Consider the following 24615-nt stretch of genomic DNA (forward strand, 5'->3'; position numbering starts at 1 on the left):
TTTGAGTAAACCAAACAATATTCTATTCATTTAAATATAATAATAATCAACAGCAGTATAATCCAAAGTAAATAAATCCCCTCCTTTGGGTAATTTTAAGTGGTCAACAGGTTTGCTGCAGTAACAGGTGATCCATAGAAAGCAACACAAGAGAACCACATCAATGAATACACAGCTCCCTAGCGGACACTTCCTCGAATAGCACATGCACTGTATGTAAAGTAAAGTGACAAAAAATACATTAAAAAAGTGACAAAAATGTGCTAGCAAAGTGAGAAAAAAATATGAAAAAGTGGCAAGCAATGCAAGGCAAAAAGACCCATTTAGATCCGTTTTGTAGATCTTAGCTTTCAAATAGGCTGTAAACTTTTAGATGTGGAACAAAGCTGAGCTGGAGATAATGCACTCTGTTAAGGTTGGGGGTAAGAGGAGAGTACCATGCCCCAAAAAGGTTGATGCTATCATAGTTTAGTTGCCAAATGCAGCTGGTGGACAAAAGGGAGAAAAAAAGAGTATTCTTTAAACGAAGGCTCCCTCTAGTGATCCTTCCTTCGCATTACATGAGTTTAACAGAAACCCAGATTAAAAATAGTAAGCAAGTAGCACTCCCTAAGGCTGGAAGAGAAGCATGACCCATTGAAATAAGATTTGTGATTAGCGTCATTAAAATTATTCTAATTAAATAACTTTGTAGCTAATGAATGAACACTACTATTTTTTTATGTCACATTATCTTAACCTAAAGCATGAGATTTCAGAACCACTTTTTCAGGGAAGTTCTGGCCCTAGTGGGGACCTTATTGTACATGGTTTCTGTGGTAAGTGAAACCTGAGGACACCCACACAGGCACGGAGAGAACAAAAAAACTCCACACTTCAGGTCCCACAATTTTTCAATATTGGGTGTGACATTTGTAGTAGCAGTTGTTGAAGTACTAGTAGTAGTAGTAGAAGAAGAAGTAGGAATAGTATAAAAGGAACAAGTCAGTTTTCGGTTTATCAAACTAAGTTTCAAGGGAAGTGGTTCATCCTCCTCAGAGAGGTTGAGGATGGGTGGGTCTGACCACATACAACTCCTGTGGTTTCACTATTAGGGTTTTCTCACGGTCTGCACACTCACTGAGATACTCTTTCTTTCTATTTGAAGTTGTAAAAAATGATATTCAAAGGGTCACAAAAGCAACCCACTAGATGGCAGTATTCGTTGTTGCTATGTCTACCACACAACTGGACCAATGATCTCAGGGGGAGAGCTGAAGGATTTCAACTAAAGATGCAGATTTGTACAGTAAAGCCTTTCTATGTTCGTCTGTTTGTCTCGCTAAAACGCTCTGGTCCAAGTGCTGATGTTGTGAGGCAGTGCTCATCTTCATCTTTAATATGTTAGTGCTCAAATCCCCTTCACCGCAAAAGCATTTCTCGCTAATAGCTATTAGTTCAGCATGCTTCACTGCATTATGTGTGTGCTCTGCTGACAACATTGCTTGCATTGCTTTTACAATTGCTTTCTATCCAGCATCATTTCAAGTTTTAGGGTTAGGATAAACATGGAAAACCAAAGGTAAGTATTGAATGCATCTTAAAAAGGTTTTGGATGTGGAATGCACTCCAAGACACAACAATCACACCGTCAGCCTGGGTCAAACTGGGAAATCTTATGTTGCATATCAATAAACAGCGTAGATCCTCCCTAGTTAAGTCTCTGAAATGAAAATGCCCTGCTCTTAGACATAAGGACATGAATGTGGACCATGATGTGGACAGGTGCATTGGTTTGTAAGATATACAGTGAGAGGAAAAAGTGAGTACACCCTTTACAATTTCTTACATTTCACGAGAATGAGAAAACAGTGTCTGCTTAAACTAATACCACTAATACACACACACTTGCATGTTATCATACATCATGTTATTTTATGGCCATAGCATAAGCATAAACATTCACAGGACAGGTAGGAATAAGTGAGTACACCCCATGTCTAAGGATCTTCCAAGAGCTAATAAGAGAATCAGGTGTGAGCCAACCTGAAGTTAGGGCTGTGCAATTAATCGAAATTTGAAACTCTTTTTTTAAAGGCAACAAATAATCGTGATTTCAATTATGACATTATCTTTTCAATAATCGAGCAGCCCTACCCGAAGTCCAATTTTATTGTTTTTGTCAGACAATATACAATAACCATGACAACGCTATGAGCATTGAGAACAAAGTCCGATGCGTTCAAATTTACCAATGCATCCTTCATCTTAGAAACTTACGTCAGCACTCAACGTCTTTACAAGTATCCAGATTTGTCTCACACCCGCTTTTTTTTTATACAGAACAAAAAGAAAAAAGTACTTTTTCCACACAGTATTTAAGCTCCATCCAACACCATCCATTACTTTCAAAGGGCAGCTCCAGAAGATTTGTCTCCAACAGCTTGTTTCCCTATTCTGACTGAATAATTGATATGAGAAACAAAGCAATACAATAGAAACATAAACAACTTTTACATCATGCACATCTGGTATAAAATAACAATATAACACATGAATTCAAATATCATAATACTGCATATCCTACCTATAATAGCTATTTGGGATAAACTCTCATATCTTGGCCTGCTTTCTAGGCTGTAACTGCATGCTCCATTCACAATTGTTTCAACTACAGACACAACACGAGTCTTCTAACAGCTGGCTTCTCTCCCGATCGCCAATCACTGCCCCTTGTACCTTGTCTGCCGTTTTAATAATCATCACTGACAGCAAACATCGCACCTTAAGCCTTTTTGTTTGTTCCGGCGGTCACAACTCACCATTGCAACACGCTGCAGTCGTCACACCGGGAGATAGGCTAAAGGCCAGCCTCCCAAAATAGCCATTGCAAGTTTGTCCTTTTCCATGATGCCAGCCTGCAGATAACATTTTACACCTGGCCCCAAAACTAGGCTACGATAAGAGGAGCGAGGAGAGGACAGACTTGGCCTCTTTATCTTGCCATTTCATACAATAGACCCATACTTTTATAATAATACTTCAAGCATATTCTCCAAGGCCCAGATTCATACAAAGCAAGTCACTTCACAGAACATTATTTTTTTTTTCTTTTGAAGAATATCTATTAGAGGAGGTAAATCTGCACGAGGACATGTGAACAATAGACAGGCATTGAAAGTACAAAGTAATGAGCATGAGAGCTAATTAGCAGGTGCATTGTTGAAGATGAGAACGGCCGTCGGGGGAACATGCAGAACAGGCTCCGCAGGAGGGGAAAGACAAGTGAAAAGAAAAAAGAAAATCGGGGGAAAAAGGTGTTCCAATGGGACACGATGTAAAAATGGGGAAAGGACAATATACAGTGTGATTTAATCATTAATCTGTTGGTATTACAAACAAAAGCACATAGAAACTGAATCAGAAGTGCATAGAGAGATGATTGTGTCAGCTCTTCACTTTTCATCCAAATGGTTTTCCCAGGAAAACAACACTATCCACATGAGCGCCTCTTAAAAACTTATGCAAGCGAATAGAGAAAACCAACACATAGAAGATCTTGTTTCTAAACGCAGACTATAGCGTAACATTTTGCACTTAGTAGGAGCACACTTTGAGATTTTGCAGCTCCTAGACTTGGCATCTTCATTTGTACCACGTATATCACACACAAGGCAATTTAGCTAATTTATGTGAGGAGGAGAAACACCTATGCTCAATGGCGATGTTATGTACAACAGCCTTTTCCTCCAAACAGACTCCGGCGGCCGGGATAGGGGCGAGGGTGAAGGAGAGGGTGTGTGGGGGAGTGAGGGTGAACATGTGCTTTTGTTTTGGTCACGTTAACGCAATTATGGCTGAGCGAGTGCTGACCCGCGCCACAGCTTGACCAGCTGTAGGCGACATCTCTTTCTGTCGGGACACGAACATTGTTTAGCTCACAATGGGCTTAATAAACTATTGAATGCTTAAGGAAGAACACAGGGCAGCTCGATGTAAATGCGGAAATGAATGTGAGGCTGCCATCAGAGACCGCTCTCAGTGCTGCTCGTAATAAACCACGCCTCAGTCCTCTCTCTTTTTATAAGCGACGCCCTCTCGCAAGTGATGAAGGCACATAGCGCAACAGCTGTGCCATTCGGAAAATAACAATCGCGTCATAGGCACAAGATCTGGCCGTCTATCTCGCAATGGCACAGATATGGTGTGGATTCTGAAATCTGTTTGACATGTTTTGGGGTAAATTATCCTTTGGTGCCACAGTAGCATCGTAGATCGTATATCTAATAAAACAATCACAATACACCAAACTTGACAGAAAATGTTACAGAAACTATAGAAAAGGTGCTTTGTCGCTCACACTGTTTTCTGCAGAGATCGTAAATCATCCAGAGTAAATCAAACAGAAGCTGAAATTAACCAATGACAAACATCCTGAACACGCAGCCTATAACACTCAATTTCATCTATTTTATGGCACTGTGTCAGCGGCAATCTGCAACTCATTTACTGCGCGAGAAATAAGAGGAGTGAACGAGGCTGTGATGGAAAATACAGGTAGAGCAGGGGCGCAGAAAACAAAAGTGAGGTCATAAAAATGTAATAATGTCATGATAAGAGCGTAATGCACTAATATGTTTCTGTTGATTACAAGTGAGGCAGTGACCATCAGAGGTTATTGCTCTGTGTGTAAGAAAAACAATCATTAGTTAATGTATTGTGTTGTTGCATGATGAGCATTGCACCCTCTTGGGAGTGAGGTCAAATCAGTATTGAAAATAAAATGATTATTATTGAAGGACAAAGAGTTAAGCTCGTCTATATGCTTAGACAGTGGACAGCTCTGAATCAAATCAAGATGCAGAAAATAATCCAAGATAACATGAACAAATTAAACAAAACGGCAGTGGAACAACTACACCACACTACAACTTATGCCCGTCGTCTCACTCAGAACACTGTGTGCTTTCTCCACTACAATCCCTGAAGAGTTGTTGCCGTCCCATGCTCGATTTCATAGCGTTCATCCCGTAAGTCAAATATAACTCAACAGCTTGTCAGAAACACTAGTTACACACGCAGTACATCAAAGTCAAAGATTTCTTACCACAGTTTGCGAGGCATGGTCAGTACAGTGCTCGGATGGGTTTCTCCTCTCTCCTCTTATGTTTCTGCCTCATTCGTGTCTCATTGTCCCTGTCTGTGCTGCTCCTAACATATTCATTCTGCCCCGGCAACCACTTCAAGACAAAACACTAAAACAGATGCATGTGTGTTTGTCTGCGCGCCGCACACACACACACACCTGTGGTTTTATTATGCGCTTTATTAATGAGAACGGCGGCTCCAGAGAAAGTAGACAGGACTGTTTATGATGAAGAGGGCGAGCGAGCGGGCACCGGGATTAATAGAGGAGAGAGAGAGAGAGAGGGCGAGGGGATGAGGTGGACCAAATAAGGAAGGGGCGTGCAAGCTGAGGCTATTGCACCTGGCACCTGCTGCAAACTTTGAAGTGGACACTAGCACTCGAAATAGAAGTACACAACACGAGTAGTAGTTTAGAATGGTTGTATACAGCTACAGTTGCTGCTTCTATAACCCGCTAAGAAAATAACAAATCAGTCCCATTTCGATCCTTTTTAGTTCAGGTTTTGTCCTTTTTGATCTAGAACTGGCGGTATAAGGAACATTTTAATAACCACTGCCACTCCCCACGAATCAGTGGTACTTCTTTACTTATATCATACTTTGGACCCTTCAGTGGTAGTCCATATACCCCCTAACTGAAGGGTGTTGCAGTTTATTTAAAATAATGCTCAGTTTCCTCTTTGTCTTTTTCAATGTGAAATAGTTTCAAGTACCCTCTACTAGGTCCTTCAATACCCCCACTGGTCTACTACTACTTTTTTTCTTTTTTTAGCAATACTGTACCTGTACAATTCTTCAATTTACCTACACAAACTCGTGTCTGCCCTGTGTGCAGCACTATTTTGTCCTCCCTTCCTTCTGTGTGCATCTCACTTTCCTCTTCAGTCTTTAACAGAGGCATCACTCACCAACTTAATTAAGTCATATTTCAGTCTTCCGTTCAGCTCGGGACGCGTGCTACATTATAAAGACATCAGCGCTCATGCAGCAAATACACATCTGGCTTATTCTGTGTGCAGAAATGACGGATCGACTTCACTGGGGCAGGCAAAACAAATAGCATAGGTAAGTGCAAAATCAACATTGTGGAAAATAGAGCTGATGTCGTCTGCAGAGTCCACATCTTTTGTCTGATATATTTGTGACATGTTTATGAACAAGCGTATAAACTTAATTGTTGCTCCCATTTAAAATAACATTGATCAGAAATACGTGGCATCTTTCCCCCTCAAGTCTTCCCTGTTCCATCCTTTCTTCCATCTTGAATGCGCTTGGAAGGAAAACACAATAGCCCTGATTGCATGAAGGGTAATGAGCTGGTGGTACTGTTAATGTAGAGGCTCGGATGGTAGAGCAGGTCGTCTTATGATGAGTACCAGCAGTGGCCACAACAGTAGCTTACCACCAAGTCAATCATGCAAACCACTATTATTATCATCAGTAATATTTAGATGACTAACACTATTCCATGTATTTCTGCTACTGTACTGTACTTATTTTACTACTCAAATAGCACTACTTTGAAGTAATATTGCCACTGTGTTATGAGAGCAACTAAACTGCGACATAATGTACAAACAAACATCCCAGCTAGCTCATTGCTTAAACATATTTAAATAGAATGTTTGGCCAATGTGTAGCCAAAGGAAAGCGGAAACATATACTTTGGACACGAGCTGGTGAGGTCCCGCCCCCGGCAAAGTCAGGTGTGAGGAGAGGCGAGCCCTTTCACAGTAAACACAGGCGAGAAGTGTTTTTAATAGGACTGCACGATTTTGACAAAAAAACCTTATTGCAATTTTTCAGCCAAATATTGCGTTTGGATTTGAGAAGTCACAATATATCGCAACATCACTAAAGTCTTCATCTGACTGAGATCGACAATTTGTCTTTTTGCAAACTCAGTCAAAAAATGCACTGAATTTACACATTTGTAAAAGTTCTAGTTAAAGTTTTCGCTAAACATTTTCCAATTTTGTTGTGGTGCTGGTATCGTGTTGAAATGGTTTAGTGTAAAAAAACGCAATAATATCCTTACCGTGATATCGCATATCCTAAATTTACTTCAATATCGTGCAGCCACGTGACTAAAATAAGTCTGTGGTGGAATCACATTGCATCTAAGCACTTTAAGAATCTGCTTTATGGAAACTCAGACCTCTATCTGTTGCAGCTGACCCTGAGATCAGAGGCTGCACAATTCTGATCACAAACATCTATCACTCACACAGAAGAAAAGTGAAGTTGAAGTTTGGTTATTACACCAAAACCTCGATTGTGATTCGATATCGATATACCTTGCAGCCCTAATTTTTAACCACTAAAAACCTCTGCAAAGAAAAATACTGCTTTATTTTGATTATTGGGTGAAATGTAATGCTTTAAGTATATTACTGCAGTTATAGTACTCTAACCATCACCGTGTTAACAAAGAGCTTTCATTAGCGGCACAAACACAAAGCGCCTCCTTCTCCATTCCCCTTTTTTTAATTGTTACCTCCTTACATGGACTGTCTGAATCAAAGACCGGCTCGTGCACACTCCCACGTGCACAAACCCAGAGCCCGAGTCACGACCGCCTCATTCGTATTCAGGCCCTCTCCAAAACAGCCGGCTAATGGCACCTGCAGCTTTGTGTCCAACCGCTGTTTTACATGAGACCAGACGCCGTGTGATTGATCTGCTGGCTTATGTTTAAACCAACGCGGAATGCAACGCAACCGAGAAGAAGGAGACGAGGCGACCTGCACACAAATGTTGAAGCGCTTACTCAAAAAAAAAAACACTCAAGGAATATGGCGTAGCTGCACGGAGAAAGACAGGAGACAGATGAAGAGTCTGAGGTTCTCTTTGGACGAATCAGATCAGAAATGAGCACATCACAGAGAACATTTATGTTAGAAGTTATGGAGATACAGTCAGAAAGATACAAGATTCTTCTGTGACTTTCTGTGTGGAGTCTGCATCCAGACAGGTTGGCCCAGCGACACTGAAGGACGGGTTGAAAAAAGTAGGACTTTTTTTTCTTTCTATAAAAGTATACTGGGGTCAAAAAGATTCATTCTTTCTACTGTGCAGCAGACGCAGGCATTGCACCATCTGCTGGCAATATCTCTATTTATAATTCATGGCAAATAAGTCCTGGAGCCCTTGTCAAACACAATAAGTTCTAAGTTACACCACATAAAATACTACGGCTGTGTTTGCCCCAGGAAAAAAAATCCCGAATTAAACCTCATTACAAAAACCACCACAGTAAGATTGTCAAAAAAGTTAGCGCAATTCACAGGACTAAACCGCAATCTATCTATGTAATTTAATTGTTCAAATAATCAGTTTAAATGTAATAAATAAAGCACTTCAGCAAAAGGTCAGACTGAACAGCAGTGGTGCATTCTCATACCTGATGTAAAATCACATCCACTTGACTATTTTATTCACCGACAGCCTGTGTGAGCTACATTCATGATTCAAGGTCTTGACCCTGAATGTGTTAAAAAGCAAAAAAAACAAAACAGAACGGAGAAATTACTGTCTCTGCCAAGGTTTCGGTTAATATGCACTCGGCATCGGTTTGCGGGTCGATAGAAAGTCATATGGAGACACAGGTAATGAATATTTACTCTGCAAGCAGGTGGTTGGGTCTGGTAACAGTTAGTCAAGACAGTTTTGGAAGAGCTAGAGAGGAAATACAGTATCTCATGATCTCATTTTAACAGATTCAAATAGTGGTTTCCTATTTGCAGTGCATAAATATTGAGAAGATTTTTCCTCCAAAGCCTGAGAATCTACTTTTTTGCCTTGAGGACCCCTTGGACTTTTCAGTGGTAGTCCGTGTGCCGCCGAACTCAAGGGTGCTGCAGTTTATTTAAAAAGCAATCAGTTGGTAAGTAAAATGACAATGTTCAAAATAAACCTAAACAACACATTTTACTGCAAAATATAGCTTTTCCTAGCAACATCGTGCTCGGTTTCCCCTGTTTTTCAATCTGAAATAGCTCGACGTACCCCCCGCTAGGTCACCGAGTACCCCAGGGGTCCCCGTACCGCTGGTTGGGAAACACTGCGGCTAAATAACAATACGCGGTGATGTAAGATGTGTAAATTGCCTGCATCCTTCGGCACCTCCAAAAACCCCGTTATATAACATCCTTATGTAAGTCATGCATGTATATTAGGCCCGTCTTTGTTAATCCCTGTGGGGGAACATGCCCTGCCTTATTTGGGAGCGGGAGGCGGCTGTACTTTCATATGTGGATTATAAAGGGCCGGTACCACAGGAGCTCCCGGGCTCCCTGCACCATGACACAATGAGACAAACCACATGCTGCTCGCACGTCTAAATGTCAGCCCCTCGGTAATGTAAGGTGTGATTTGTGCAAAGTTCAGAGCTCGGTTGGAAACGGAGGAGCTTGATGCGCGGGGTACAAAAAGAAACGGCAACAAATACACAGGCAAAAGTGTTTTTGTGTGTGTTTTTTTCAACGAAACGCACTCTGTAAAAGAAGGCTTTGCTCCACCAAAAATGATAGTATATAAATAGCTCAAAGGAAGTCTACGACGCCCGATGCTTGACTTTCATAGGCGTCGTCAGCATCAATCAAAAACACTGCAACAAGATTGTTAAGATGGCCTTACCTGGCTTTGAAGGCCGTTACAGAGGACTTGTCGATCCTAGAAAGAGAAAGAAAATAAACTCAATCACCAAAATACCAAAAGCTATATCCAAACCTCCTTGAATGACAAAAGCAAACATTTTGTCTAAGGGGATTCTCGTGTGCATAGATTAGGACGAACAATCCTCAATGGCTCTTTGGAACCAGCGGGTAATTCTGCGTAATTTGTTCTGCTCTGTGAAAATTGTCAATCATGATGAAAAAGGCAAACGAAAAAAACGGCAAAGCACTTGTGGCAGTAAAATGAATTAAAATAGGCTTTATTATTGTTAAAGGAAGCTAACGAATGAAGGCTACAGAGAGTGTGTCTGAAGGATGTGTCCTGATTGATATTATCAGCAGGTACACGTATACCGCAGCCTTTATATAAGCACCACTCCTGTCCATTATTCCTCTGACCTGACCTGTGTGTACTATTCAACAGAAAGCTGCACATAATGTCCAGACTTCATTCACGCTCCATTCAGTCTGTCTATACTTACAACACACAGCACAGCAGTCCAGCATAATAATTATGATGACAAGACTAATGATAATAATAATGACTTGGATGTATTTAGCTTCTGAATGCACTCAAATGACCTACCTCGACTGATGCTCATGTACTGCTTTGTAATGTGTCAGACTAAGGTTGAATGTGTAACAGGTCTGTGTACGTAAGTCAAAAAAGCACAAAAAACGATGCCAATATTTTAAAATAGGAAATCTTCCACCATAAATGATCTTTACGCACGTCGACATGAGACTCATTATTTTCATCTACGCACGTCACTCCTATTTTTACAGCTTATAGCATCTCTTCTTATCTCAAATTCAAATAAACTGGTTTTACATGCAAACTTGCGCAGTCATGGAATAAAAACACACTGCCCAATTCAGCTGTTCCTTGTTCCTTGAATTAGAATATTGCCAGATCTTTATCCGGAAGCATGGGATAAAGCTGCTGTTTGAAAACACCTTTTGTTCATACGTATAGCTCATAACTTTTATCAAATTAAAAAAGATTTTCTCTCAACCTTTTGGCCGGGAGGCGTTTGTCTGGGGAAATCTTAGCAGTTACAGTGTTGGACTGACTCTACAACTGCTACTACTGCACTACTACTACATTACTACTGCACTACTACTGCACTAACCTGCAGCTACAGAGTGTGGAGCTGTGTCTTACTGCTGCTGCTGCGACTACTACTTTGACTGCTACTGCAAAAACTAGGGATGCACCGATCCGATACTGAGAAAATATACAATATCGGGTATCAGCTACAAATATCCGATACTGAACCGATACCAGTTTTGGCTCTCACCGCTTTAAAAACACAACTTTCCCCTACTACACCTCAGCCAATATGAGTATCCTGTACGTCATTTTGAAGTTAAACTGAGGTCGTTTTAACCTCAGCAAACATATTTTTGATCATCACGCAAAACGCTGCGGCTAGCAACAACATGCTAAAGCTAGCGAGAGCATGCTAACGCTAACGAGAACTAATCAAGGCTGGGACAGAAACTATGATAGAAATACCCATAGTGGCCTGGAATAACCACTGCTGGAGCCAAGTGTTTGTATTTTAGTTTATGAAAAACTGATATAACATATTTCAATACACAAGTTGTAATGATCAGATCATGTGAGTTGTTCATATTAATGGAACCTAAAAGCCTGTCATGTAGCCAAGGTTATAAAAAAGTCCAGTGATCCTTGTTAAATGTTTGCCATTAGTTTAGTAATAGATATAGCTAATAATTGATATGTAACACCATAAGAACAGATACGACGTTATTAATCTTAATGGAGAAAAGAGGACCATTCACTTTCACTCATGGAAAGCCACTTTTAAGAAAGTTTCTTGGAATCGGTTAATATTGGATATTGGCAGATACTCAAATCCCCAGTATCGGCATCAGTATCGGAAGCAAAAAAAGACAAAACAAAAATCTCAACTCTACTTTCACAACAATTACTCTTCCAACACCTACAACTCCAACTCTCTCCTCTACAATAGATGAGAAACAGTCTATTTGCATTTCCTCTTTCAATGCTTAAATTTGTGCCACTATGAGCAGTGTTGCTCTCACGCTGAGTGTGTGACTGTCGGTCCAGTGGGACGAGGCTAATTGCTGCAGAATCGTTGTTAGTCAGGAGGGTGTCAGTGTATACACTCAAATGCACTCACTGGCAGCTCCTGCACTGATGCATCTTGGGAAATCATCACGTCCAAGAAACTGAATGACTAAAACAAGATCACCCACAAATGGATCCTGGTAAGACTGAAAGTATAGACATCCTAAAGCGAGAGGCAGTAGAATTAGGCAGCACAAAGTAACTCAGCTGCTATAAGTATTGTACATAAAGCTACTATTTCGTTTTTTGGAAGGTAAAGCAACTAGCAGCCACCTAACTTAACATATTACTTTGAGCTACAAAAAGCACAGCACTGCCCCTATGCCCCGATACAAGTGCTTTGTGAATTTGCAGTGTACACAGAACATATCGAAGCAGCACAATGAGAAGAGCTGTCAACCTCAGGACAGAGTGTCAGTGGTGTGACCCAGAGGAGAGGCCCACACCCATCCTTCCTTTTTCAGAAGAACTTTACTTTTCTCTACCACAAAAGGATTGCAAAACCTTTAAAATGACAAAATCAAAACTTCTACAATGCATGAAAAGTCGACTCAGATTTTCCACCAAATCCTTTAATTTACCTAATAAGCTACGATTCAAAAATATATATTAAATTTAAAACTGTTGAAATGTAGATGTAAAAATGTACAGTTTTCTTTCTTGTGGAAACTCTTGAAGTCATAAACATTTGACACAATTTTAAGAGCTCATCCTTCAAAAGCCTTTTCAGAGGTCTTTGCTGCCACCTGTCATGTTTCACTGGCACACTGTTCAACCACACTTTGTTGTTGCTGTAGTTTTAACAACCCTATAGTGCAAAAATGACAAACCCAATCAGTGTTAAAAAAAATCAAGAACATACCCAAAGCCACCAAAAGTCAGGCTCCTCCTCCTCAGCATGTCACTGCCGTCTCTGTCCCTCCAGGGGGAAATATCTCCAGCTGCTTGTGTGTTTGGCCAGTCCTTTCTCCTGCGTCTCTGTTTGCCCTGCTTTTTTTTGTAACCTTGCCTTATTTCCAGGCCAGTACTAGCTCCTCTGTGCCCCTCCTGTTTGCTGTCCAGGTTGAGACTGCCCTCATGCACAGGTGCAAAAGAAATAAGGGTTCTGAAAGAAAAGGGAGGAGCAACGGGGAGGGGCTCTAATGCAGCAGCCACTCCAGTGCTCTGGTTTTGTTATGACAGTTGGGAAAGACAGACCAAATCTGTCACTAAGTTAACATGGGCAAAGGATTGTCATGAAACATTGCTCAAAAAGCAGAAACAAAGGGCAAAAAGGTTCGGACCAAGGGGGCATTAAACCATGTTTTGTCCAATCGCAATCATCTGTCATCTAAATCATCTACTAAAAAGGTCCTGTGCCTTTTTTTTGTTCCTGTTAGTGAAAAATGTTGGCACTGTGCATCAAATTATAAAGCATTTTTCAGCTGGCAGGCTAGATACTGTGACTATGGTTATCACAGTATTTCAAATATCACTCCAATAAAAGCAAAAATTGTTCAGTCAAATTAGAGACAGTACTGAAGTATTTGCTGCAGAAAAAAAGTCAGTTTAAATGAGTAGTATGAAAAATAACCACAAAAATTGCACCTAAATTTACAACGTCAACACAAGGTGGGGAAATCCCTCTTCCTTGTTGTGAATCAGAGCATTTAGACAGCGCCACCTGCTGTTCAAAGTGTGTGCATTATTTATAAGGCTTTTAAAAGGAATTAAACACGTGGACGAATGTACTGTTTGTTTTTTGTTTTTTTACTGTGGAGCCTTTATAGAAATGTAGTGGAGAATAAAGTATAGTAATATATAATGTATCTTACAGTGAAGTACTGAAGTGAAGTACTGATCCTCAAAAACTCTACTTAGGTACAGTACTTAGGTAAATTGACTTTGTTACTGACCACCTCTGACTGTGATACCATATTGCTCTCTATGAGTTTAAAGTCAACCCTGTGAAGTTGGACGACATAATGTATGACACGCTTCCTGTACACAAAAACTACTTTATCTTGTAAAAAAAACTGCTTCAAACTAAAACATTGAATAAAGCAGTGAAAGAATGTTGTAAAATCTGATTTGTGCAAATAAACATTTTTTTCTGAGGATTACGCTCAAACATGCTGCAGTTATCAGGCTATAAAAAACATGTTACTTTCATGATTTTAACTATTGTTCAAAGTGCACAGATAGAACAGGTTCACAAACTAGGAACTAGGAAACATAAAACATATAACACAGAATTTAGATAAAACATAAGCTATGAAGGTTTAGAGCTGTACGGCAATAAGGGCATGCATATAAAAGATTAACATAAATAAACAATACAAATCAAAAAATAAAAGGAAAATATGATAAGACAACAACAATATGGCAATATTGTATTCACAGATGTGCAGGTGTATCAAGTGATAGCAGCAGATGTGAGTGTGAAAAGACCACATAGTGCAATAGAGCAGCGCCAATGGCTGGAACAGAAGGGGAAACTTTGAGAGACGAAGATGTGTTTGAGCCAAATGTGCCAATTTTTCTTTTCAACCTTAAACTCTCTGTTGCTATAGAGACGGCAGACGGGGAAAGGAAAGGCATTCTTCTGAAAATTCTTCAAAGTCGGGCTCATGCAGTTGGAACAAACACAAATGACCATTCCTTTTACCTGTGAGATTGGAATACTTTTTTAAAAATTGTTATTTGATAGCTGTTTTTCAATATTTAATATAGGTTAGATAACAAAAAAACTGTAAATGTCCATATGTACAGTCCATATACAGTAATTAGGGCCATATAAACTAACATGTTAAATCCAGATTTATGGAAAAATGTACAAAAAAATAAATGTTCTTCCTACAATTTATATTTAAAAAGAAAATAATTAAAAAGCAGTTGCATTTTGTGGAAACAACAGCAAGCTAAGTCATCTTCATCATTACGGGACTGATGGTGAAGCATTAGTGGTGGTAACAGTAGAAGCGGCAACAGCAGTAGTGGTAGTGGTAGTAGTTGGAGTAGATTCTGCATCAGTATAAAGTATAAACATCCAAACACGCTTTTTCTCAACACTTTCCACATGCACTTTTTACCTTTCTAGCATAACTAAGTTGACTTCATCGTAACTTAACTTTTTCCTGACTATTCTGACTTCAACCTCACCGACACATTTATAGCATCCATTTACTTGCTCGTCACTAACATTACTGCTGTGTTGGGCTCCTCTGCTGACGTCCCTCACACCACGGTCCCTGCTGCTGCACGGAGAGGCTGTGAAGGGGGCTGAGTGACATCACCACATGGCACCTAACTCTGTGTCGTCACTGGGCGGCTATTTCTGACTGTACCATTCACTGAAGACAGGCATGTTTTCACAGAGCATCAGTGAGAGCGGCAGGGCTCCATACAGGCCAAAAACACTAAAGCCTGGGCATGAAATGCTGCAACATCAAAAGAGAGTAAAGGAGTTAAAATGAGACGTGTTTGAATGCTGGTGCGAGTATTGCGGCAAAGGTTTTAGTCTCTCATTTTGGAGGCTTCTTCAGTTCTAGAGTTTCACAACCCTGCACAGTTTACGCAAAGTTAGTTTTGAACTCACTAAAGCAGTACGTAATAAAACTTAATCCTTTCTGTAAGTCCCTCTGACGATTGGGGGACGGGTCTTTCATCTCTCCCTGGTGTCTCTGGCCAGAAAACTACAACTGCAACTTCGCTGCACTGGGTCGGAGTCACCAATACACACTAATGGAATCACGAAGAAGAAGATAACATGCTAATGGGCAAAGCTAACTGTGGGCTAGCGCCACTTAAACAGTATTTACAGTTTGAGTGAAAAAAATGATCTCCATTAGGGGTGTCTATGGTTAACCGTTGGATAGTGCACACACAAATGGTTAACCGAGTATTAACCGCTAAGGACCCCGGTCAACAGTTAATGAAAAACTCTAAAAGAAGTAGCAGCCCTAATCTCCATTGTGCCATTGGATGTACAATATCCCTCTCTCCCTTTGTCTTTTCTATCAGTGTAGTATTTACTCTATGGACAATTAATGAGTAAAAAAAACATGCTAAGACACCTGTAGTGGCGATTATGGCCTCTAGGGGCATGAATTACTTAGTACTGCTTTAACCTGTTGAGTTCAGGGATCTGCTAAGTTTATAGCGGCTCAACTGTACCTCCCTCCAGTGCAGAACAATGGAAGGTGAAAGGTTTTCCATTTGAAACAATCCAGTCCATGTGATTACTAACGGTTAATTTATGCAAGACTTAGTCCTTAATTCAATAATCTGTCAGCAGATGAGTTTTTACTTATTTTAATGTGAAATTAACAGACATTGCCTTGAATGAAAAAAAAAAACAGATTTAAATCAAAACACCTTGGCATGGGGCTGAAATTATATTGTAATTGCAATTTAAATGTTTACATTTAGCAAATAGCAAAGGCTGCCAGACTCTTGAAATGATCAATCCCTTTCATAGTGTTTTTGAGTACACCTCTCACTACTGTATGCAAATGGCAGACACTACTCCTAGACAACAACAGACGCCCATTTGCTGAAGCCTATAATTACCCCACCATTGATGAAATATTTTTCCAGTTTCCAAAGCAAAACATTATGCCTATAGATGGTAATACTTGCAGCGTATACCATTATCTGAAATGAAGTCATGGGGGAGATTGCCTGTACGTTTGTTTTCTCTCCTCTCCCTTTAATAAGTTTCCTCCTATAATTCAATTGCCGTGAGCCAGTGTTTCATCTAGATTGCGTTTGTTCCTGGCCAGACTGCGCCTCTCTTGTCTTCTCACCACCTAATAAGGTATTTTGTCATTATAGGCCTGGTCCTGAGGGTGATATATGCACAGACAGGCGTGGGAAGACCTTTCATTTATATTTCATTGGTTACACCACGTCTCTGTTGTCTATAATGGGTTCATCAGCTGCTGTGTGGTTTAGTGGAGAAATACTGTTTCACTAAAGCACGCATTGACAACATCTATCTTCAACAAACGCTGAGATGCGTTTCTTTCAGCTGAATTCACAGGGGAAATTGGGAACCAAATGCTGAATAAACAAATCGCTCACACAATCCCTGTGTAAAGCTGATGCATTGCTGTTGTTAATGTTTCATCATTAAAATAACAACAGAGTATTTCATTCTTGCATGTTCGAGACGTCCCTCATAATGAGATGGTGGCCCCTACAGCACATATAGCTAATATTCTATACAGAGTAAGACCTGTCTGACACAATCGAGGTGGGGGAAGGCTGTAGACACGCAGCAAATCTTGCGTCTGAATTATTTCAACCAAAACATTCAAAGTAGTGGCAGCAACAGGAGAAAACGGTGCAAGGTGCTGCTCTAATCTACAGCTGCCTCACTAACGGCATGTCTCCGATCGGTTCCACACTGCTCCTTTCTTCTGTCTTGTATGAATGTGATGAGCGCTTGACACAGTCTTGAATCACATAAGAGTGAAATGTGTCTGCGGTTACTATTCTGGTCAGTGGTCATACTCTATAATTACCGGTGATTGAGGATCTAGTGAACCGTGTTGCAACCCTCATCAGAGTGCTACTTGTGCTTTAAAGCAAATGGATTAGTGTCCCGCCAAAGGACCTCAAATGAAGCGGCAAGAGCAACGAACATTTCAAGCAAAGGCCAAGTGCAGTTACGACTTCATACTACAACGCAAAGAGCAATTATTCTAAAGGCTAGTTAGTGGTCATATGTGGTGGCTGACAATGCAGATAATCTGAACTTGAACCACTGACATGAATTCCACTTCAATTCTCTTCGAATAAGGACTAACATTTCGTCTTTGAGGTGTATACATGCGCTCATCTAGCAGTGGCTGATTCCCTTAATTGGTTTCCTATGTCCTCCTCCCTAATCTCCTTATAGCACCCCCTTTAACCAAGCCCCACTTTGATCCGTCTGCTATTTTTACTACTGCCTTTTCGCCCTCTCGTTTTTCCCCTTTGACAGAGTCTAATGAAAGTGACAGCTAGCCCACCCATACGCCCACACTGCCCTGCCATCCGTTCAACAACAGGCAAACTACACAGACAGCGGCCACGTTTCTGATCACAGCGGGATCGACGCTGCGCCCCCCCCACCCCCACCCCCCCGCACCCCCATGGACACGGAGCTCTTTCAGTCATGCATCCAAATTAACAGGCTTTGACACGTGTAAAGCTCTGCGACTCCTTCTGCACAAGCGCTAACAATCTCCCCGCCCCGATGGTGCTGTTCTCTCTTCCACACGAGATCACAGGAAAGTTGGAGCGCTTTCTCCTGGCAACGACAATACCCATATGTGTTCAAAGACATGTGCGGGACCGTTGCTTTGAGTGCCCAATGTAAGATGTTTCTTTAAAGATTCATTCCAACTCACGCCATGTCTCTTCCATGAGCAGGTACAAGGCTAGATGGGTCAAAGTAATTAAGCCAGTATAAACAAATGATTCCCCCTGCTTGTTGTAGCATATCAGGAAAACTTTTAGGATCATTTAAAATATAATTGATAGATACTTCATTTGCTGTTTGGAAATTCTACATCAATGTATGTCTAATAATGAGGTCTCTGTGCAGATGCTATAAGACTCCAACAACACAATCAGCACAGAAGCAGGACTATGGTTTCAAATGGATTCAACCCCTTAAACTCCACCTGAAACAAGCACATCTTCTCCAGTTTGGCATTATCCAAATCTAAAGGCCTCTTGAAAAAAGTGACAAAAGAGCGACGTTGATGTAAAAGCAACAATACACAAAATAGAAAGGTGACAAAAGCGCAACAAAAAAGCAATGACAAAAAAGCCACAAAGAGTGACAATAAACAACAATAAAGCAGCAACAAAAGAGCGACAAAAGCGTGCCAGAAAAGCAAGAACACAACCAAAAATGTCCAAAAACGTGACGAAAACACAACACAAGAAAGAGATATGAAAAGAGACAAAAAAACGCTTCATAAATGTGACAACACTGCGCCAACAACGTGACAAAAAAGTTACAATACATTTCTTTCAAATGAAGCCTAGGCGTTAATTCAATCACATCTACCTCCAGTTAATGATCGTGTCTGCGAGGGTCACACCTCCACCTCAGCCTATCAGCACAGAGCCACACCTTCGTAGCGGCCAATCATCGCCCTCGGTTCTGCCTCTGGCATTTATGGTTTGTTCACTTCCCAGCTGTGCTGTGACCTGCCTCCACCCCATCTCCACCTCTTCCATCTACGGCTGCATCCTTCTCAGGCCTCCCATACCACCACCAGTGTCCAGGCTCCGGGGGAAGACATCTCCAACTCTGAACTGCAAACACAACTGATGTCTACTGCCGGGGTCTGATCGCCAATAATATAAATAATGTCAATAAACCTTTCTAATTGTTGCCTTTGTCTGTTTGAGTCTATTCAGTTTTTTGTTTTTTTGGATAAAGTCGAACTGGCGACAATGCACTCGGTTAAGGAGGGGGGTAAGAGGTTTAAATAGAACCAAATCTAACCCTAACACAAATGCTTCATTGAATGTGGGTGATATGTCTTGCAAAAAAAGACATTGTAAAGACTGTGTGTCATGCCAGCTGTGGCTATGGGACCACAAACCTTCAGATTAGCTGGTAAATGTCAACCAACTCAGCCAAAACCCCCAAAGAATCCTTTAGGCACGAACAATTGAACCGTCAGCACATTTTGGAAACCGCTACTCTCCCTGTAACGCTCACTTACTTGAATGACTGAAAATTGTCTTACAAAAAAACACATTGATTGAGTTCACTTCCTCCCCGTTGCAGCTGCTCCAAGCTCGGAGAGGGATCCAGCTTTGATAAAGCATCCAGAGGGGGGTATAATGCCATACACCCACGTGCAAACGCATCTAATCAGGTGCACGACGATCTCCTCGCAGCGTTTCATTTACCACTTAATGTCGGCGCACAACTATAAAAATACTACATGCAGTGGCGGTGACTCATACAACAACGTAATAGAGCTTGATCTCACAGCGGAGGTGAATAAACAGCAGATGAGAGAAGTCAATAAACAGAGATGTGTTGGTACAGTGCCAGCAGAGGGAGTACAGTAAGATGAACGATGAGTGGTTCTTATTTTCTTTTTCTTTGCCATAATTTTTCATCGATGGAATATCTTCGATGACCAAAACTAATCAAAGGTTCAAAAAAGTGGAGTAATGGAGAAACTATGACTAAATCTATTCAGCAAAAAAGGGACAAATGGGTACAAAATGCAAGCTCATGCAAAAAGTTTGAATCGTTTCTCCCTTTACGATCAAAAAGCGCTAAACCATGCCATTTCAACACCTTAGATCCTCGGGGTGTGGGTCCTTTAGGGCTAGGAAGTGTGGAAGATAGGTTCTGCAAATCTATAGTAATAGCTGACTGGTGACACACAAGCTATGTATTTACTTATGTGACCAGCTACTCGAGCAGAAAGATGCCTCTGAAGATTGAAGCGAAACGCCCTCAGCTCTGTCAACACAGTCCAGTTGACAATACTTGAAAATCTGTACTGCAGAGAGTTATTAACATGAATTGACGTGGCCTTTCATTTGTCATTTCCATCAAAAGTACATTAAAAACAAGTTCAAATAAAATCCAAAACGATTACGAGCCAAAGGCGAGATTTAAAAAAAAAAAAAAAAAGGCTGAATAAACTGAAAAGAACGCCGTCTTTCTATGTTTGTAAGTAATGGGCCGAATGTGCTTTTTGGCAGCAGATATCGAACAGACTGCGCACAGTTTACACTGGACAAATGGGAATAAGCCAGAAGACATGGCATCTTCTACTTAAAAAAACAAGCAACGACACTGCTTGGAGCTGTTTGGGTTCAACTGGTCGGTGAGAAGCAGGGGTGCTGACTTTCCCTAGGCCATTTCTCCGCAAAAATGCACAATGATGAATGAGTGTTTTTGGGGGTTGCACTAAAGTGGTACAATGTAGCTTGCAAATCAACAACAGCAACAATGCCTTTTTATTTCCTGTTCATATTTTTTGTGGAAAGGCAGCCTAACATGCCAGATATGAGGGAAAAAAAGAATGAGACTTTTATAGGAGTGAATAGGACATAATGTATTAAACATAGGTACTGTGTCGTGCTGAGTGATATAGTTGGACAATGTCAGGGATGCGAGTCATACATGATGATGGGGAAAGACTCGTAAACAGGTTATTTGAGCTTTTAAATGTACACGAATGATTGATTATAACATCAAGGTAATTAGATAGGCCTATATTTGCTTCTCCTGAAGGTATTCGACCTCACCAAAAGATGCCTCTCCATTATGACTCTTTAAAACTACACGAACAATGCTGGGTGCAGAGAGAGTGCCATGAATAGCTATAATAAAGCCTCTAGTCAGTGTCAGCGTCCTCACAGATGTGTGGGCAGCAGAGAAGGCTGTGTGCACCAGAGATTAGACTCATCCATTGTGCCCAAAACAGCCAACAGTGCACTCCAGACTCTGCAGGATTTGTAATGAGACTTAACCTGAAAACGCAGCGCCATTAGTTTAGCTAAATCTTCAAAGGTGCACTCGAAATCAGAGATGAGGGTCTTAGAGTCGCAGTGATTCATGATTTAATTTGACATTTTCCTACGCCTTGATTTTAAGCCTTGAGAGACTGTCACGTGTGGCTCAAAATAGTAGCTGTGTTTTCAGTGTCACTCATAATGATTTCATTTTATGATTTAATTACCCTTATTCTGAATCAAAGCACCCACCACTACCTACTACAAAGTGCTATTGACAGACACTTCTTGCACCATGGTGTTCATCTTCCATCCAAAATTGTGCCACTGAGACTGTGGTGCATCCTGGTGGGACCTGGGCTTCTTCGGTACACAGACTTTAGCCATTCCCATTACAGATCATTTCATTTATGCTTCAGTAATGCATTTAAGTTGAGTGTTTTCTGGTTTTAAACATCCCTTTTTACCCCCAAGTTGAAATAAACCAGGTGGTTAAACCAGGTGTAGGTTATTTGCACCTGGAGGGTTAAATATTCAGTGAAGTGGTACTAAGTTTGAGAACGCTGTACTAATGCATATTGCTTTCTTAAATTGAAAGACAGGGGGCTTATTATGCCTGCTGAATTGTTGAGCTTCTCATCATGTTAACGTTGTGCCTTTGTCAAACATACCCGCAGAAGTCCTAGTAGTGTTACGTCATTCACGCGGGTTTGAGCAGTCTTTCCTCTGGTTGCTTCTTCTGCAGAACCGTTCAGTGTTTCCAAGATGTTTGTTGTGCACAGAACACCCAACTGTCCTCCAGAGGTTTGAAGTCCATAAATAACAAGTGGAACCGCGCTCTCTGCTCGGCCATGGGCGTGTTCGCGGCGCCGTCCTCCTTTTGTCATTCCCGCTGCTTCCTACTGAGGGCGCTGCAAGTAAATACTCCTGACCTCACTTTGGTTTTGAAGTATGACATTATTTCAAATTATAAAATAAAAACGTGTGTTAAGTCAAATGTGATTTTATATACTTTTATTTTTATGTCCCAAAAAAAAAAAAATTTGAACTTTTCCCATTATTTAGTCTAGTTTGGGTAAAAGGATGCAAAAGAGATTGCAAAACATGATGTAAAAGTTTATACTTTATGTTTTTGTTCACAAGACCATGATCCGGTCAAGAAGTAGAATGACGACAGTGGCGACAGTGGCGCAGATGGTAGAGCGGGTCGTCTCATGCTCGGAAGGTCGGGGGTTCGAATCCCACCTCCTGAAAGTGCACACTGTCGTTGTGTCCTTGGGCAAGACACTTCACCCACATTGACATTGCCCCCAGTGTCTGCGTACATTGGTGTATGTATGAATGGGTGAGTGGATCCTTGCTGTAAAGCGCTTTGAGTGCCTAATGTAGGTGGAAAAGCGCTATATAAGTTTAGACCATTTACCATTACCATGACGGTTGTCAGATTCTATTGCTAAAACCCTCTTCTACACCATCTACACAATTCCTGCACCTGTTTCCTATACAGCCCTAATTGCGGTAATGCAGTCATTGACTTATTGAACTCCGGACGTTCTTAGCTTTCAACTGAGAAATGGTGCTATGGTGGCGCAGCGGTTAGCGCTCGTGCCTCACAGCTCGAAGGTCCCGGGTTCGATTCCCACCTGGACGGGGGCCTTTCTGTGTGGAGTTTGCATGTTCTCCCCGTGTCTGCGTAGGTTAGTGGTAGGTTATAAAAACATGTGCAATAGGTGAATCCTCCAGCCAGGTGTTTCTGATCACCAGCCTGGCTCCACATCATGGAGATGGGTCCCCGAGCGCCGGCCCATGCTGGCAGCTCACTGCTCCTACAGTTCACCCCATGCAACACTGAGAATGGGTCAAATGCAGAGAACTAATTTCTCTACAGAGATTAATACAGTATAACTTAAAAGGCTTGTGTCTGCAGCCCAGGTTCAGTTGTTGTTGTGATGCCTTGAGCTTTTACTGTATGCTGTCACTTTTATGGTACGCTCTTTCTATGCACCTCCTTTTGTTTTGCATTGGCCTGTATAATACTTATACGGACACACAGAATTTCACAACAAGGCATTTAGTCTACACCATTGCACCTCAGCTCTCTGATTGATATTGTGTTTGTTCTGTTGAATGTAATGAAAACATCCATCTCTTACAGCTTTTCTTGGCGGACTTTTCACTGCATTATCTGCCATTATCACTGATGCTCTCTCAGAGGAAAACGACACATGAATCAAACTGTGTTTCTCTCTCCTCCGCCCACGCCTGTCCCCCGCTCCCCACAGCCCTAACCGTGTTCCTCCAGGGGACTTGGCGCACACACAGTATACAGTATGAGCATTTGATACCCAGTGGCCACACAGGAGAGAAACCATGCATAAAGACATCTCCACTTCAACTCGCAGATTATTCACACATCCATAGCATCTTCCGCCCCTCGTTGCCGTATTCTAAAAGTAGAATCTACAGTTGTGGTTCTCAAGATGTGGGCCGGGGACTGCACCTGAGATTTGGAAAGCATCTATTTTTTCCTTGCAATTTAGGTTTTAAATTGAAATACCAGCTTGCCATTTGATAGAAGACTGAAATAGTGATACATATCTACTACATCAATGCAGAATCCAAACATGCTTGTAGTCGTCAAAACAAGAGGTTTTTACAATAAGAACCCATGGAGAGAGAAGTACTTCACTCCACCAATGCTTTTGAACATACGTGTTTGTCTGGTGCTGGTTGAACTTGTGTCGTATTATTGGCAAAGCTAAATAACAGCAAATAATCTAGCATTGCAAAAAAGAATATTCTGTTCTTATTTGCGAGAGGTAAGAGCAGCCTATTAAAGGTGAGTGCTCCTATCACTGTGTGGCTGAAAAGCTGCAGAAACTCAACTCGGTCTGTAAATGTCGCCCCACTCTCTCTTCCCCCCAGTCCACTGAAAATGTCTGCACTTTGCCACTAAAGAAATCTGGAAAACCAATGCAAAAAAGGCGCAGTGTGCTGGGGAAATTTCAAGGAGCATTCGGCGTTTGTCAACAACATAAGGTGTGTGGGCATTTCTCGTGGCTAAGAATAATGGGGTATTTTTTTGAGCAATTTGGCACAGACCTGTCATTAGCACGCCATCTGGCTAATGATTCTATTTTGATTACTGAACATAAATAAATAACATGGCAACAACACCAATTACAGCCAAAACTACACGGGTGAAAGGCTCAGCAAGAGATG

The 24615-nt window shown here is 41.2% G+C and overlaps 1 protein-coding gene across 4 annotated transcripts in view; it reads right to left on the reverse strand.

Moving 5' to 3' along the window:
• rap1gap2a (RAP1 GTPase activating protein 2a) overlaps window positions 1-24615 on the reverse strand; it is a 101428-nt gene that overhangs the window by 76117 nt on the left and 696 nt on the right. For all 4 annotated transcript variants that reach the window (XM_079558246.1, XM_079558244.1, XM_079558245.1 and 1 more), the window contains exon 2: window positions 9766-9801. In XM_079558246.1, coding sequence (XP_079414372.1) covers window positions 9766-9801 — 36 coding nt within the window. The remainder of the gene's footprint in view (window positions 1-9765; window positions 9802-24615) is intronic.

The sequence above is a fragment of the Gobius niger genome, assembly GCF_951799975.1.
Source record: "Gobius niger genome assembly, chromosome: 1".
Taxonomy (NCBI): Eukaryota; Metazoa; Chordata; class Actinopteri; order Gobiiformes; family Gobiidae; genus Gobius; species Gobius niger.